Source organism: Pseudonaja textilis, chromosome 5, assembly GCF_049901715.1.
Source record: "Pseudonaja textilis isolate UNSWEBS1 chromosome 5, rPseTex1.2, whole genome shotgun sequence".
Classification (NCBI taxonomy): domain Eukaryota; kingdom Metazoa; phylum Chordata; class Lepidosauria; order Squamata; family Elapidae; genus Pseudonaja; species Pseudonaja textilis.
Window position 1 is genome coordinate 34,298,342 of NC_141994.1, and position 17,071 is coordinate 34,315,412.

Here is a 17,071-nt window from a genome sequence, read left to right on the forward strand (position 1 = left end):
ATTTCAAAGCTGTGGACTTTTCTTCTCAAAAAATAAGAAGCCCACAAGTAACAAGATGATGTTGTCACACATATGAGTCATTCAAACAGCTGCATGTATTATAGAAGGCAATGTGACTTGTGATAAACATGAATGCTTTTTAAGGGATGTTTTTTTGTTATCACATCTCTAGTTCCACAGACATAAATTTGAATGCTTATGTTTTTATCCATTTAACAAATAGCAACTTTTCCTTGATGATGTGTATCAAAACCAGAACTTTGCTGTGACCAGAATTCTATATTCAAGTTATTGTACATAATGAATTGGATGGACATTCTCTGCTTCTTGCTGTTCCCATGTAAAACGTACACCAATATGAAATTAAAATGGTTATAGAATTGCAAGATTTCAAAATAATCTCCATTCCTTATGAAACACAAGGTACTACGTAACTTCACACAACTGTTCCAAAACAACTACTGACTCAAAGGGCCCAGGCCAACAGAATTAATACCTTCAACCTCTTCTTTCAAATACTAGTTCAGATACAGATAGTCCTTGACTTACGACCACAATTGAGCCCAAAGTTTCTGTTGTTAAGCAAGGTAATTGTTAAGTGAGTTGTAATCCCTTTGCCACAGTTGTTAAGCAAATCAATGCGGTTATTAAGTGAATCATGCAGTAATTAAGCAAATCTGACTTCCCCCATTTACTTGGCTTGTTGGAAGCAGGCTGGGAAGATTACAAATGGTGATCACATGACCTGGGACAAAGCAATTGTCATAAACACATATCAAGTTGCCAAGTACCCGAATTTTGATCATGTGACCTTGAGGTTCCTGCAATGATTGTAAGTATGAAAAATGGTCATAAATCTTTTTTTTTCAGTGCTATTATTCAAATGATCGTTAAACAAATGGTTGTAAATCAAAGATCACCTCTTGTAGCATATAAGGGAGAGCTTCAATCAATCATTTTCTCAGATATGATTGCATTATACAGATTTGCACACCAGATAGATGTTAAATGCAATATCAAGCAATTTTAGAATTGCAATTGAATACAATATATGGATATTAAAATGGTAGTGAAATATTGTGAAATTAATGGATTTCTTCTCTTAATAGGGTATATATAAATTTGTAATCTTAGAATGTCATTAGTGGTAGCTTCATGGGTTCATATTGACTTAGACTATGTGGTATATTTGTGATTATTTGTTTTAGTTTTCTTCTTTTCACATAATTCCATGATGCCTTTCATTTCTATATACTGTATAATATAACTACCATTTACCTTTCTTGTTATCTAGTTATTTAATACATGAATTCTTAAAAGAAATTAAAGCATTTAATAAATTGAGATAAATATTTTTTTTCTTAAAAGAAATGTGGAAATAAGTTCCTGTACTTTTGAGCTGTGTCCTTGAAATCGCTCTCCAGATTTTGGTCTTTCTCAAATTGTATAGGATGTGGCTGTTTTAAGAGGAAAAGCCATTCAAAATCAGATGGTCTCCAATTTTTTCCAAAGCAATTCTTTCCTCTCTCAGCAGCCATTCATATCCTATCTCATTACTTAAGGAGATTACTTCAGTTTCAAAACAGACTTCTCAGAAAGAAATGCAATAGTTATAGGAATAGGAAAAACCAGCTATGATAACTAGTATAGTAACAATCTTAACCTTTGGTGACCTCCTGAAGTTCCATTCCCAGTTCATTAGTTTACCAAAAGTTATGCTTTTTTAACTATTTATGGTTCTTATTTGTGGTTGCTATATATTCACTGAATATACATTTATCTTATTATATTCTTTAACTTGTGGTTCATTTGTTAGCTGTCTATTTACTATGAAAATAAATACTGTCTAAACCATAATTATTTTTAAATGTCTCCTTTCTACTATATACATTAGAATTTTAATAATTCCACTTATTAAACTTCCAGTGCATTTTATTATTGAATCAAATAGCTCATAATTTTATTAATAGTATTAACAACTTTGTGTTGTATTCTATTATGCTTTCTTTTGTTTTCCAGGTTGTATGTGCATCCTTAATTATCTTTTATGGAATCATTTTAATCATTTAGTTTTTGTATTTATTTTAGAAATCTTAACATATTTTTATAATATGGTTGTTAAGTGAATCTGGCTTCCCCATCTCCTTTGTTTGTCAGAGTATGGCAAAAGGTGATCACATATCCACAGGATACTGCAATTGTCATAAATATGAGTCGGTTGCCAAGTGTTTGAATTTTGATCCCATACCATGGGGATGCTGCAGTGATCATAAGTTTGAAAAATGGTCATGTTACATTTTTCAGTGCCATTGTAACTTTGAATGGTCACTAAACGAACTGTTGTAAGTTGAGGACTACCTATAGTCAAAAGAAATAATTGATTTAATTCAGATCTGTGTCTTGTGAATTAATCATTTCAGGGAAATTCATAGAATTAATCCATGGTATCTACCTTCTACCCATTCCATTAATGTTTACTTATGAAGGAAGTATTTTAGTTTAATTATAATTGTTAAGTAAAGTGATTTATTTGCTGTACAAACTGATGTCAGTGAACTACACCACATCAGAATTGAATTAGTAAAAGGTGTCTAAATATCTTTGAAATGCTGAATTTGAAAGCTAACTTTTAAATGTGTATATAAAGTATAAACTACATATTTCTTGAATATTAGTTTGAAGTCATTCATGAATACTGACATGCAATAATAACAGTATTCTGCATTACTTTTGTAATGCTTTTTATACATAAATTATAAAGCCAAGCTGATGAAATGCTAGATTCCAATTGTAACTCCTAACTTAAACAATTAAAGAGTAGACTAAGAGGAGAAATATTTGGTAGAATGCCAAATAGTTTGCTTATAGTTGTCAGTACATCAAATATGTAATCATTTTTGCTTTTGCTTTACCATAGTGACTCCCTGAAAACAGGCTAGTTTTATAATTGTCAATACTACATTTCATGACTTTTTATGTTTTTCTTCATTCTGATTTCAGTTCAATAAATGTCAAACAACCTCAGTTTTTCTACTACTTTAGCAATGCTTTTCTGTGGAATATCAATATGTTGTTCAAATCTCCAGTCAGCCTTGCTCTAATGTGGGACCGTTGATCTAAATGGAATTACCATGTTAAATCTATCGCAGTAAAAATAACTATAAAAAAGTTTCATAACACTAAAAATACTGACCAATGTAATATGGTAGAAGCTATGAGGACACAAATATGCTAACTTATAAAATGTACCTAGAATTCTGAAATAGCCAACTTCAATGAATAGCAAATATAGGTTATATATTTTAATACTTCTAGATATACTGTAAAACAAATACATTTTAATGTGCCTTCAGTATATTGACTTCATGTAGTTAAAATTAGGGCAAGAAGTAATTGTAAGAGCAGATTAATTATTTAGAATGCTTTTTTTAACTTGACATCATCTTCACTACACTCTTTATGAAGCTTAGAAAAAATCTTAGCTAATTCTAGATTATAGCATCACATTTCTAGTTACACTGGCAACAAAATAAATGTGTTTCTCCATCAGCTTCCCTTTCTTGAATCCCACCATTGCAAGATTATGGTATATCCTACACTATGGTGGTTTGTGACTACAGTCAAGACTCTTCTCGGTTATTTTTATTGAACTTTCCATTTCACATGCTGATTAACATGGAGTTTATATTTTAAAATATTTAAATATAAACAAGTGTTAAAATCTGAGAAAGTGCCCATTACACACACACACACACACACACGATATCACTATCGATATTGATATCAATATCTGTCTATCTATCTATCTATCTATCTATCTATCTATCTATCTATTGTCTGTGAAGCTTTCCAAATTAGAAGCCCACATTTTGTTTATCTGGAGCTAGTTATATGAACATTTAAACCCAAGTTCTGTTCCAGATAGACTTATGCAAACTATGGTTGAATCATGATTTTGAAGTATTTCTCTGGATTATTATAGCACAGTTGATTGTGGATATATGCATTCACATTCATATGCAACCATTGTTTGAAATGTCATTGTAGATAATCCACAAAACATTTATGGCAAAATAATGGGAAATATTTTCTAAGAACTATAAATGGCAGAAGGGTGCTATTTTTGATGAAAACAAGCCAGAAGCTGATATGTTTCCATGACAACAAGAGGAGCATTAGACAGTTAAGCCAAAGATAGGGAAAATGGAGATGCTGGGCACTAAGGAATCTCATTCCCTCCGTCTCTCTAACAAAAAGAGCCGGCCCTCTGATTGCTTTCTCTCAAGCTATTTCAAAAATGTTAAAAGAATCCCTCAATTTTAATTTGTACCAGTTCTGGAAAATATGAATATAACATAATCAGACCCATAATAAATATTTTGTATTGTCATTGTTGTATATAATAATAGTCCTTTCATGCCACAAACTCTAAAGAATAGTCTTTGTCAAATAGTGTGATTGAAAGTTGATAGTCAGTGCTGAAAAAATGGTTTTCTAAAAATGTATATTAAACTTGTATTTCATAATACATAAAATTGAATAAATAAATGTACCCAAATTCATTTCCTAGGAACAATTTCAAAACCATTTTCCAGTAGAAAATATAGGTAATCACTATTTAAAACTTGTTGAGTATGAAGCTTCTAGTGTTTTTTTAAAGATATGGATTAGTCAGATCCATTTTTATCTGGATTCTAATCTAGTTATAAAACAGAATTAGCTTGGGCCTGCCTGATAGAATAATTTTACTGGAATTGGACAAAGGGGTTGCAAGTTGATTACTTTACCAAATAGATTAGACCAACAATCAATTCTAAAAGAGACTACTTTTATTGAGAGTAGCTATAATAGCAGAATCTTGCAAGTCTGGTTGTACTCTTCTTATACTTAAGTGAATCAAGGAAGTGTCTAATGACACGCAGCTGCATTTGTCTAACGTCAAAAGCTGGGAAGGTTTGACATGGCTTCAGCTGATTCTTGAATGAAGTTGTGAGGACTGATAAGTGACTTTAGGATGAATTACATGGAAGCATTGTCTTAGTGGCTTCTGGACCAAGGAATTAAAGGAATTACTTGTCATGGAGAGATTGTATCCTAACCTTCAAGAAGCATCTGGAGACGTTTCTGGAAGCAGGACGTAGAAGTGCCAATTAGCAGATAAGACTACAATATCAATTGCAGCAACTTCTTGGTATAGATAATCCTTTGTTCTCTGTTATTCCGTCTATAATTTTACAAAAGGGATGAAAAATGAGGCAGCCAATGGTTACAATTAAAAAGTTCTTAAAAGATCTTTTCAAATTGTAATAAAGTGCATGAAAGTGACAAATGACTGCTATGGTAAAGACAAATTTATTTTTGTGTTAATTAGAGAAAAGAATTTAAAAGTAGAATTATTAATATTGTAATACTGTTGTGTAAATCTGTAGTACAAAAGCACTAAGAATGATACATACAACTTTGGATTTCACTTTTCAGAAAAGATTTTGTCCAGCTGCAAAATATGGGGAAAAGGGCAATTTCATCAAGGAATTGAAACAATTCTTTCTGATAAAATCTTAGTCTACATAACCATATATTATAAACTAAAGAAAAAAATCTCCTGAGTTAGACAAACTGAAATTAATATTATAAAAAATCAGAATTATCTATTTTTAAAATGCTAGCTTAATGCTGTTTTTTAATTTCTGCTTTTAAAATTAATAATTTAAAAAAATCTTCCGAATTATAGCTAAGGCATGGAGTAAGGTGTTTCGGACAGAAAAGACACCATTAAAACTACTTTTGTTACAAAATGAAAGCAAGTATCTTTAATAAATATGAAGCAAGAGTATTAGTCATGGGAAGCCTAAAATTAGTCATCAGTTCTGGGTTTTTTCTATAGCAATTGCTCACTCTTCACCCACACCCAATCAAATGTTAGTCCATGAGGATCAACTGCCTTCATACATTGATCTTCAGATCCCTGATCCAAAATACTTTGCTATTCATTATAAGCAGTTAGTTGCAACTGTGTTTTTTTTAAGAAAAAAAAAATATTAAATACTTGGTATGAAGCATGGAGATTAATTATTTGTTTTATCTAGGTTCAATTGAAATGTATTGCTTGATTGCTATTTAAAGTCATTCTCAATGTAGAAACCTTCCATGCCTGAAATCTGTTTGAGGTGAATCTAACTGCTCACATGAACTATAATAGCATCATCTGCCTCTGGCAAATGTAGTCAATTAATTTCATATGGTTCAAGATGTTTATTCCCTTCCTTTGTGATTGCTTTAGAAAATACCAATCATATAGATCAAATGAAAGAGATCTGATATAGATGACTGTAACTACATAGAAAATTTTAAAAAGTTTAAGGTCGGTGTCATATTCAAAAGCAGGAAAAAGAAATTCTAATATACTGCAATCACTTGTTCCTTTCTTTTTACATGTAATAGAAATTATATTACAAATCATCTTGTGAGTTAAGGGCTTACCCAATAGAACTTTTGTGTGTGTGTGTGTGCCTGCAAGTCATTGTTGATATTTGGAAGCAGTCTGGACAATTACATAAAAATATTTTGACAAGGTTTTTTGAAGAGGTTTGCGATTTCCTGCTTCCCAGGGCTGAGACTGGTACAAGATTACCTAATTGGTTTTGTGCCTTAGGCAGGAGTAGAACTCATGGTCCCCAATGAGTTTTCAGGTTTCTAGTTTAGTGCTACACCCATATATTAAACTTGATCTCACAAATATTTTATGTCAATATAAATAGTAATCTAAATCTGCTTATTCAAAACCACATCCCTCTGAGTTCACCATTTGTTCTCCAGGGAATGTATTTAGGATTAATATTAATATTAATCTTTGTGGATCTAGAAATAAAATTAAGGCAGAAAAAAAGATAGTTACAGGTATATGAAGATAGGACCTAGTTATCAGTAAGGAAAATCGAATGGAAATCTTCTGATATATTTCTTAAAATTTTCAGCATTCTATCATGGAGGAGCAAGAACTATATCAACCAACCAACCCTTTTCAGTTTAATAATTTTCACATCTTTTTATCTTTGAATGGTAAAAATTATTTCAGGATTTCAGGAAGTTATTAGTTAAAGAAGAATGGTATTTATTTATTTAAAAATTAATATTGTTTCCCATCTTCCAACCAACTCTGAGCAACTCCTAATCAAAAGTCTACTTCAAATTAAACACAATCCCACTCCAATCAACGCAATACTGATTAGGGTTATCAAACTTCTAAGTAATTTTATTATCATGTACTTTTTAGTGAGATTCATATACATTTTTTAAAATGTATGCTTCATTCACTCCCATAATATTGTTGAACTATATTATTTATCATGCTAATAGACAGCAATACAATTACTGTATCTATAATTTAATACTGGTAGCAACATTTTATGGTATTCTTTTCAAACTATTATATTCTACATAAGTCAGAAAATAACAATACATAGTTGACCTGTGACTTGAAATTAGCTTTGGAGGGGCACTTCTTGGGATTTTTAAGAATGTAGTCTAGTATCGAAAACTGAACTATATCCCCCCCAAAAGCCAATGGAATAGATTCTATATTGTTCCTAAATAGTATTATTACCAAGAAAATTATGGATGTGTCCACATAGTCACCAGGTATCAAGTTTGATAGGTACACATATCTATTTCTTATGTATATGTGGTATTTTTGAAAAAGATACTTTAGTAATTTAAAATTTCTATTCATATCATGCAATGGTGAGTGTATGTATGTATATGTATATGTATAACATCACCAAGATAGTCTTAATCTTACACGGGAAAGACCCAAACACACCTAAACCTTTGTATGTATATGTATATACATGTGTATACACACACATTTTACAACACTTTAGTCTTAGGTCGTTGCTGTAGGTCACCAGCCATCCTAACCACAGTCTGGAAAAAAAAGGGACCCCCTTGTTCTACATCCTGTCTTTCTACAGTGAAGTTCAAGCATTTTTTGAATGAAAATTATTTTACAGTACCAGAAAAATGAAGCAGGGAAGTTGGCGAGATGAGATTTAGTGAAACCACTGAGATTTCTTAGTATTCTCCCTTCTATTCATCCTCCAAAGTCACTAGCACAATGTAAATAAATGCTTCAACACTGGTAGTTTTTAAGAAGAAATTGGATAATCCTTTGTCTGAAATGGTACAGGGTTTCCTGAAGGGGGTTGGACTAGAAGACCTCCAAGGTCCCTTCCAATTCTGCCATTCTATTCTATTCTAAATAGACGTTCCTGTCATATGTAGGATATGCTAGCTGGTCATATCCAGCCATAGCTAGGAAGAATAAACAGATTACCTGAAGGAAGATGAAGTGGAAGATGGGTGACTAGGCTTATGGCACATCATAGTTCTTGTATGCGCCTATTGCTTACACTTAGAACAATTGACCTTGGAACAAATTTACCATACCTATGGAATACTGGAGGTCTTTTATATAAATGGTGGCTTTTAATATAACTAAAACTGCATTTTCTCATTCACACCATATTTCCCTTGAGACAACTCTTCCCAGTGAAGGTCTCTCCATTAGAAGGTAGAGAAATGAAGTACTAAAGTTCACAGTCCCAACTGGAACACTATAGTAAAGAGCAAATGAAACAGAAATATCAACTGAAATTCGGAAATAACACTACCTATCTGACTATGACACTAAAGTGGAAGTGAAATTAGTTTAATTTTTTGGCTTAATTACAAAATTGACTCTTGTAATTTAAGTAAACTGCTTAATTGCTATAACATTATCAGGGACTTCTATAACTTTTAATAACAGCTTATCCATTAAACAACTAGCTGCAGGGGTTAACCTTTCTATGTTAATATGTCTTTTAATACATAAATGGTCATACTTTTGTTTTATTTTGTTTCGCCTGGCTTTTTCCTCTGTGTAAAACTTTCTGAAATTGAATTAATCTAAAATAATGTTTCAATTCCAAGTCATATTCTTTTGATTTCTTGTTCTTAGAAAAATCCTCCATTGTCATTTGTACCTCAATAATTAATATTCAAAATAAACTGCCTGTAAATAGATTTCTTCAGGTAGCATTTTGTTTCCATGAAAGTTTTAATCCTTTAACTTATCTAAGTTAGTGGTTATTATTTCAGACTACACATCGAGATACAACACTTTAATGCATCTGAACAAGCATATATCTTCATACTGAGGTCCAACTTATAGGCAGAGGGTAATACAGAATGCTTCTCTAGCTTTCTGTGGATAGTTTTAGATGAGGAAGTACTTATTTCATAATTCAGGAAAACTCTTGCCACTTTGTTATTCATAAACTGACTGTTACTTTATTTGGCATATTTGCATTTTTATCATTTGATGTTCATGCAAAAGTGTGCTAGCCAGTGATAAGTACAGGTCTATAAGATATAAATTACCCATTCTATTAAGGATCAAAGGGTTTGTTTCAATAAAGGTAAAGGTTTCCCTGTCCAGTTGTGCCTGACTCTAGGGTGGTGCTCATCTCCAGTTCTTGGACAAGGGAGCAAGTGTTGTCCGAAGACATTTTCCATGGTCATATGGCAAGCATGGCTATATGCTAAAGGCATATGGAACTCTGTTACCTTCTCACCAAAGTGATACCTATTAATCTACTTCATTTGCACGCTTTGAACTGCTAGGTACGCAGCACCTGGGCAAGGAAGGGAGGGGGAATCAGATTATACTATTTGTTACACACTTGACACTCTATTCCCATTTAGACTTGCTTCAGTGGATAGGCCTATAGAGTCTTCTGAAGTTTCACAACTTTGTTATTTAAACACATAGTAAGTGAAATATTACATAGCTTCATGCCAGTTTTTACTATTAAGACTTTCCTACCGTATCTCTTATAAACAGTGTTCTCTTTTATACACCTGATTTTCAGGATACTAGAAAACTAAGCCATTTCCTTCTTTCACATACAAGAGAAATCCAGACTTCAACGTATTCCTACATCGAACAACTATCATTTTTTAAAAAAAAATTGAACAGATAATCTAATCATACAAAATAATGTCACAAATATATGCCAATCTGAGCTATTAGGGAAACAATCATGACAAATATACAGATGTAAGAATTTGGACTTCTGTGCAATGTACTTAGATGATGCTTAGTCTTCAATAAGGGAATGGGACCTTGGTTACTCTCCCTTTGTATGATAGGTCTACCTTCTAATTTCATATCCACTTAATATAACAGGACAGGTATTGTGCAACATCTGGATATCAAAATAATGTGCATAACCATCCCTGGAGCACTATAGCCACAGATATATGAGGCTAATGTACATGGCAACAGATGTATATGCTGGCAAGAAACTTACCTGTGCCGATGCAACATCCAATCACCATTATAAGCCTTGATCTGCCTTACATAAATGGGGGGAAGGGGAAAAGGCAGCCTTCCCCAAACTGGCTAGATTTTAGACAGAAACCACATTGGGAAGGTTACACTAAAGCGCTTCTTATGGTGATTGTGATGGTGATATATAAAATAAAGACAGTAAAAGTTGCAACTCTATTTCCTCCAGGAGATTCTTTTGAACAAGCCCATGTACCATGGTGTAGCAGGGGCCTTTCAAAGATTAGGAGCGCTTCCTACTCTCTGTCTAGGTGCGCTCTCCCTCCTTCCCCGGCTCTTCTCGCTTACCCTGGCAGCGCGGGAAGAATAGGGGTCCTCGAAGAGCGCCCAGATGCGCGGTTGGAGCCGCTTCCAGCGGCCGCCGTTCCCGTCAAGAGGAGACCCGTTAGCACAGGAAGACGAAGAGGCGCCCAGGGCACCCACGTCCTCGATGCCCAAGCGCTTGGCGGCTAACTCGTCGTCGTCGGGGTCGCCAGGAGGCTCGCCGGTAATCAGGTCGGGCGCCTCGAAGATGTCCAGCGCCTCCTCGGCGTCGCGGTGCTGCCTGTAGGTCATCCAACAGCAGGGCTCCACGTCGGTCTCGTCGATGCCCCAGAAAGCCAGCTCTTCCTCGAAGAGCGGCCCGCACACGTCGGCGGGGCAGTGCAACTTCCCGGTGCGGTAGTAGTTGAGCACGTAGGCGAAGACCCCCGGGTGACGGTCGAAGAAGAATTCGCAGCTCGCGCCGCTCCCGCCGCGTGTAACGCCGCCGCCATTGGCCCGCGAACTCCAGCCGCTCCCGCCCACGGTATCCAGGGGGCCGCCGCCGCCGCCTCCAGGGTTGGGGGCCGGGTTGGGGGCGGGCAGAAGCGGCGGCTGGTGGTGCTTCTCTCCGCCGCCAGGGGAGTCGCCTTGGGACTGGCAGGCGAGCAGAGCCAGCCGGGTGCCCGGCAGCGTTTTCAGGGTGCTCCGGTAGGTCTCGTGCCTGGTGCCCCCGACGTTAAGGATCACCCTCTCGTTATCCTCGAGCTTCCCCATCTCTGTGACTCAGACATGACTGCGGGCGAGAAGGAGAGAAGAGATGTGCAAGGCACTTATTTTAAGGCCGCCTGTGGAAAAGACAACAGACTACTAAGTACCAAGCAATCAAGCGGGGAGCGGGAGGAGAAAGGAGCCTTCTCCCAGGGCGCCCTATGGGGAAAGGGAAGGCATTTTAAAGGAAAGTCCCTCACCCGGGGACAAGAACAATCCCAGAGCCATAGCACTGGGAGCCCTCTTTCCAACTTAGACACCTCCTTTGGAATCCAGCTCCTGCTTGTACCCACAGTGAAATCGTCCCACTCTGAAGTCTTCCTTTCCCCTATTTTTCCGTTCCACACGCTTGTCCTTGACCAAACCCAATCTCTTACCGCATCTCCTAATTTGTTCCTTCAAAGTTCTTTCCAAAGTGCGGATAGTAGGCAGGTTATTGGACCTCAGCAGTGAGAAAGTTACTCTCCATCGACTCAGGAGCAAACCTGGCACTCCTAATAGCTATTGTCCTGAGCAAAATTCAGCGCAGGGTCCTCATACTCCTGCAAAAGCATCCTTATTTAGCTTATTATCAGGTGGCTTCTTTTCCTCATCCCTGTCTCCTCCCCTCCTTCCTGTTCCAATGATGGTCTGGACTCTTCCTATAAATGTGCACCCGCCCACCCATTCCAATACAGTCGAAGCTAAAACGCTGTTTTCCTTTAGCAGCGGTCAGTTTGGTCAACCTTAGTCATATTTCCTCTTTGGAATTCTTGAGATCAAGTTGTCTAAACTAAAAGGTGGCATCTGTCCATCTTCTAATTTTAAAAATAAAATACCTCCAGAAGACACCAGAGCTTGACTGGTGGCAAAAACAGTCTTTATGCCCCTCCCCAGCAACGATCTCTAGGCACACCCTGAACAGAATCAATCTTAATGTAACCTTACTAGCAGATTCCTATCGCCAACATCCTCGCCAGATTTTGTCAATTGATTAACAGAAACATCCTGTGATAGTCACTCCCCCCCCCCCCATTTTCACATCCATCTCAATACCTTAATGACGGAGAGAAAGAGGCTTTTCTTCACGTCCCAGTCGCTCTTTGTCCTTTCTCAGTTGCCTCCAGACTCCTTGTGTGCCAGTATCAAACGAAGAATTCCTCTTTGTGTGGCTTTTCCGTCCATCTTCAGGTGGCCATTCCAGCGCCCTTGACTGCCAGCTCCGAACGCAATAAAAGCAACCCCCACCTGCTGCTAGGAAACCTATCTTCTGTCCTTGTGCAAAATAGATGAGACGCTTTAGCATCAGGCAGAGAAAAACCACCACAAAAACATGGGGGATGGAAAGCGTATCAACAGAATGGGCTCCCAGCAAAGGAAAGACTCACTGCTGCTTTAAGCAGACGACTCTTCAACTAGCCCCTGCTATGACTCCAATGTGAACCAGAAAACGCGGCTCCTCGCTTTTTAACAGACGTCGGAGGAAGAGAGCTGTCCTTTCAGCACCACTCTCCAGAAATTACTGTTCGTGACAGACCTTTTGCAATTCTTTCTTTGGCTAGTGTAACTGCCACAATCATTAAAAACAATCTTCCAAAAATTAAAATAGATACAAAAATGCTCTAAAGAAAGCATCATCTCCCTCTTTTCCCTTTACATGCTGATTACACCAAAATAGGAGCATCTAATTTGATCTGATGGGAGCAGCAAAAGTGACACTTAGCTACATGTGCGAATGACACAGAGAACCTCAACACTTTGGCAGAATACTTAATGGTTTCAAAGATTCAATGACTGGCCAACTTAACACTGAAGGAAACATAATAGTGAGGATGGTGATGATGATATTTCTTTAGGTATCTATTTATAATTTTACATCCCAATCCCACTGATCTTGCAAAATAATTTCTCTATAATATTCTAGCTGTCCCTGTGAATAAATAACTTGGATCAACACAACCCTGCCATAATACTCAGAAATTCAAATTTAGTAGCATGCACTTAATGGTTTCAAAGTTCTAGAGAATCCTTTAAAAGTACCGTGAAATGAAGAATAAGATGAATGCTTCTGCCTCCTTCAGAAAATGAAGAGAAATCACTGCATCATACAATTATATTTTAAAATATCTTTCAGTGATGAATATGGAGAAAGATGCAATCATAAAAAGTAGTACAATTCATTGATAATTATTTCCTCTTTTGAACAGAGTTCAGGGAATCTGAAGGATATCAGGTTGAGATGTGTGCATCCTATTCAGATTCTAAACAGTTAAACTTTTTTGTACTTGATAGGCATTTGTCACTGAAAATCTCAAGAACTTCCTGAAGATAACTATGAAATATTTAAATGCACTACTATCTTTTACATACTCTCTCAATCAAATATCAGTTTGATCTCCCAAATAATCTCTGATATCTTCTGGATATCAAAGGAAATGTATATTTTCACTAGACAGTATAAATATACATAGGAGACACCATGAGAGAAATGTCCCAAATAACCCTTAGAAACTGCCTGCACCCAATAAAGTCTAGGGATTTGTTTGCAATGCAGGTAACTTTGCATTGCTTGAATCAAATTTATATCTCTGCTTGTGTGTTCATTCCTTCCAGGTTTTTTTATTAGAAACACATTTTGTGAGTATATGAGATGTTTTTGGGTTAACCAGTCAGGCCCTGGGGAATTTTTTGTTTGCTTCTTTCTTTATATCAACTTCTTTTAAAAAGAAACTGTTAATAATGGATTTCAGAATTATATTTTCAACTATAAACTTATTATTAAACTCTTGCATATTATGTTTTTTATTTCACTATTATTAGTGCGTAAGAAATCAAAACATAATATATTTTAAAAAACACAAGCAGTCCCCAGTTTGAAAAATCCATTAAGAATTAAAAATACATGAGACTCCTACTACAGAAAATTCAGCAACAAATGTTATTGAAAGATAGTTTAAAAGAATTTGCTTAGCACTTTTTCATATTTGAAAAGAAATTAAAATATGAAGTACATTTGTAATAGTCTGCTTCAACTGTATGTGAAAGTCTATTAATACAAAGTAAGTCAGACATATAGGTTTATTAGTGTAAGTAAAAGAGAATAAAAAGACAAAACATGATATACAACTTTTTTCCCCGCACACCATTTCCTAATGTCTTATCCTAATATGTTCAGCTTCATAGTCCACTTCATTGTCCACTTTGATTTTCTTTTATAATTGTTTTTAAGCTAGAAGCCTAGTGCAAAACAAACATTTTGAAAAGAAATGTGGAGCATTTTGAGTTCAGGAAATTATTTGGTATACCAAGACTGAATGTAAGTCACAATGCTGCCATGAAAAATCCAACACTGCCAAAGATCTAATTTCTGCTGCTATTTTTAAAACAATCAAAACTCACATCATCTGGGTAGCTGATAGATCAAACCTATCTGCTCCACACTCCTGCTATGAAAGATAACATCAGGAATGCATTGCAGAACTGTTGTTTTTTTTTTGCTCTCAGGCATCCTATGAATTATGTCAGTAACTATCAGTATCTGTGAGAAGGTGGTGTCCTCTTGCCTTTTCTCATATCTCTCCACAAATTTGCTGAACAGAAATATTACATATAAGAAAGCACAAGCTCACTGAAGCAATAGATGTGAGGCACATTGAATTATTTTGTACACTGCCCAACAACTCTGTTCACATTCTTATAATTTATTTCTTTTGAACGTCAATCGTTATTGTGCAGAGAGAACTGATTAAATATGTACTGTTAAGGCTACAACTTATAATAGATATTTTCCTGTGCTGAAATTCTTTAACTACAATACAATAACATTTTCTATAACTAGATCACCTAAATATTGTCAAAGGAATGTCTACCCATCTTATTTTTCTACACATCTTTATTTTCACTTGTGGAGCAATTCTAGTTGTGAATAAGGATGTGAACACAATATGAGGGGATATGGCTATTCATGCTAGCTCCTTATTTATACATCTGCCTATTTAGGCATGGATTTCCTCACAGTAAGTGGGAACTATGAAGATTCTACTTTATAAAGTTTTAAGAAATAATTAAAATACAAGTTGTTCAAGAAGGCTTTTGATATTTGAATGCGACCATTTAATTATTTACTTCTCATTTTGGCTTATTATTGTAAGAACTTATATTTTTGGTGTCATTTTTTGATTTTTAGCTTTCAGCTGTTTACTATGATATGGTGTGGGTGTTTTTATTACAAATCATGAATTATAACCCACTGAGAGCTGATTGACTGTGGTATGCTAAAACTGAATAAATAAATTATATTTTTGTTCAGTTGAAAAATAAAACCATTTATGTCAGGGGTCGCCAATGTTTTGGACCTCAGAGATCACCAAACTCATAATTGTAAATCCCATGGACCAGAGACTCTGGGAAAATCCCCAGAAAAGTCTGCAGGAAAATTCCCCATCCCATTTTTCTACCAGCTGATCATTCTTTATTTGGGATTTCAGGATACTGTTTCCAGCTCCATTTTCAAGAAGGGAGAGAGAGACTTTTGGCTTCATGCAAGGAAAGCAGCAGAAGCAGCAGAAGTCTTTCTTTCTCTCCACCAAACTCTGCCAGAAATGAGTCTTTGTGAGACTTGTCGCACTGGCGCAGCCTCTTGGAGCAGGATGCCTTGCAGGGTCCCAAAGACTCATTTCTGGTGGAGTTTGGGGGAGAGAAAGACAGACTTTTGCTGTTTTCCTTGCATGCAGCCAAAAGCAGAAGAAAGAAGCAAAAAGAAGCAGCCCGATGGCCAGGCCAGGTGCATGGGGCAAGTGGGGCAAGTTCCTCCCCTCTGCCCTTTCCCCCTCCCCTCACTATCTCGTGTTGTTCGCAATGCAAGCGATGCAAGCGTTGTGTTCCTACGCAGCCTGGATTAATTGCTTTTGGGGGTGCTTTGGGAGTGACATTTCTCTGCGGACCACCAAAAATTTCTTGTGGACCACCAGTGGTCCCCAGCCCACTGGTTGGCAACCACTGCTTTATGTGATATTGTTATTGTCTGAGATCATTCTGAACCATGCAGCACAACAAGATATGGCACAGAAGGATAGTAATAGATACATATGGGACACAACAGGTGGGGCCAATATATTCCTGTCTCCTTTTAGTCCACACATATAGTAGAAAGCAGGACAGGTCTTTTGTCCCTTTGTAAGCCTTTTCTTTCAGTGAAATGCCCATTCCATTTTTCTGAATCTGTCTCTCTTTTGTATTATGACTTGTTTGTTTCTAATCAATGAGCAAATCTACTGTTCAGATCCAATGAGGTATTTGTGTTCTTTCAGATACTGCTAAAAGTTGGTTCACAGCTTCTCTGAAATGGCCAGGTTGGGATATGTAATTCACTTGAGAAGCTTTAGGTTTTGGGGGGAGGGGTACTTTTACAAATAGCTTTCTATTTAACGTGAAGGGCCATTTTTAACTTTTATCATCCAAGTTGTCTACAATTATTCCTGAGAATATGATCTATGCCTTTTTGCCAAAGAAAGAAGGAAAGAGATAGTTAGATATAATCATATTTTTATCATTTAAAAAATTATCAAATATATTTCTTAACTTTGTTTCTCTATATAGGTTACAGTATTTTGTATATATTTTATGTACATGTTCACAACACCCTTAATCAGTATCTGCTGAATATTAGGAAAATTACTCATGGAAAGTAGT

At 36.0% G+C, this 17,071-nt stretch overlaps 1 protein-coding gene across 6 annotated transcripts in view; it reads right to left on the reverse strand.

Moving 5' to 3' along the window:
• The window catches only part of KCNC2 (potassium voltage-gated channel subfamily C member 2), a 71,590-nt gene extending 58,598 nt beyond the window's left edge, over nt 1-12,992 (reverse strand). For 4 of the 6 annotated variants that reach the window (XR_015743821.1, XR_015743820.1, XM_087934461.1 and 1 more), the window contains exons 1-2: nt 12,437-12,992; nt 10,679-11,426 (exon numbers count right to left, since the gene is read on the reverse strand). Coding sequence is in view for 4 of the 6 variants with exons in the window: in XM_087934461.1 (XP_087790587.1) it covers nt 10,679-11,407 (729 nt within the window). In the remaining 2 variants the exon portion in view is untranslated. Of the gene's footprint in view, nt 1-10,678; nt 11,479-11,778; nt 12,090-12,436 lie in introns of those variants that run through there. The other 2 variants (XM_087934459.1, XM_087934460.1) reach the window with 2 other exon arrangements.
• Between the last annotated feature and the right edge of the window lie 4,079 nt (nt 12,993-17,071).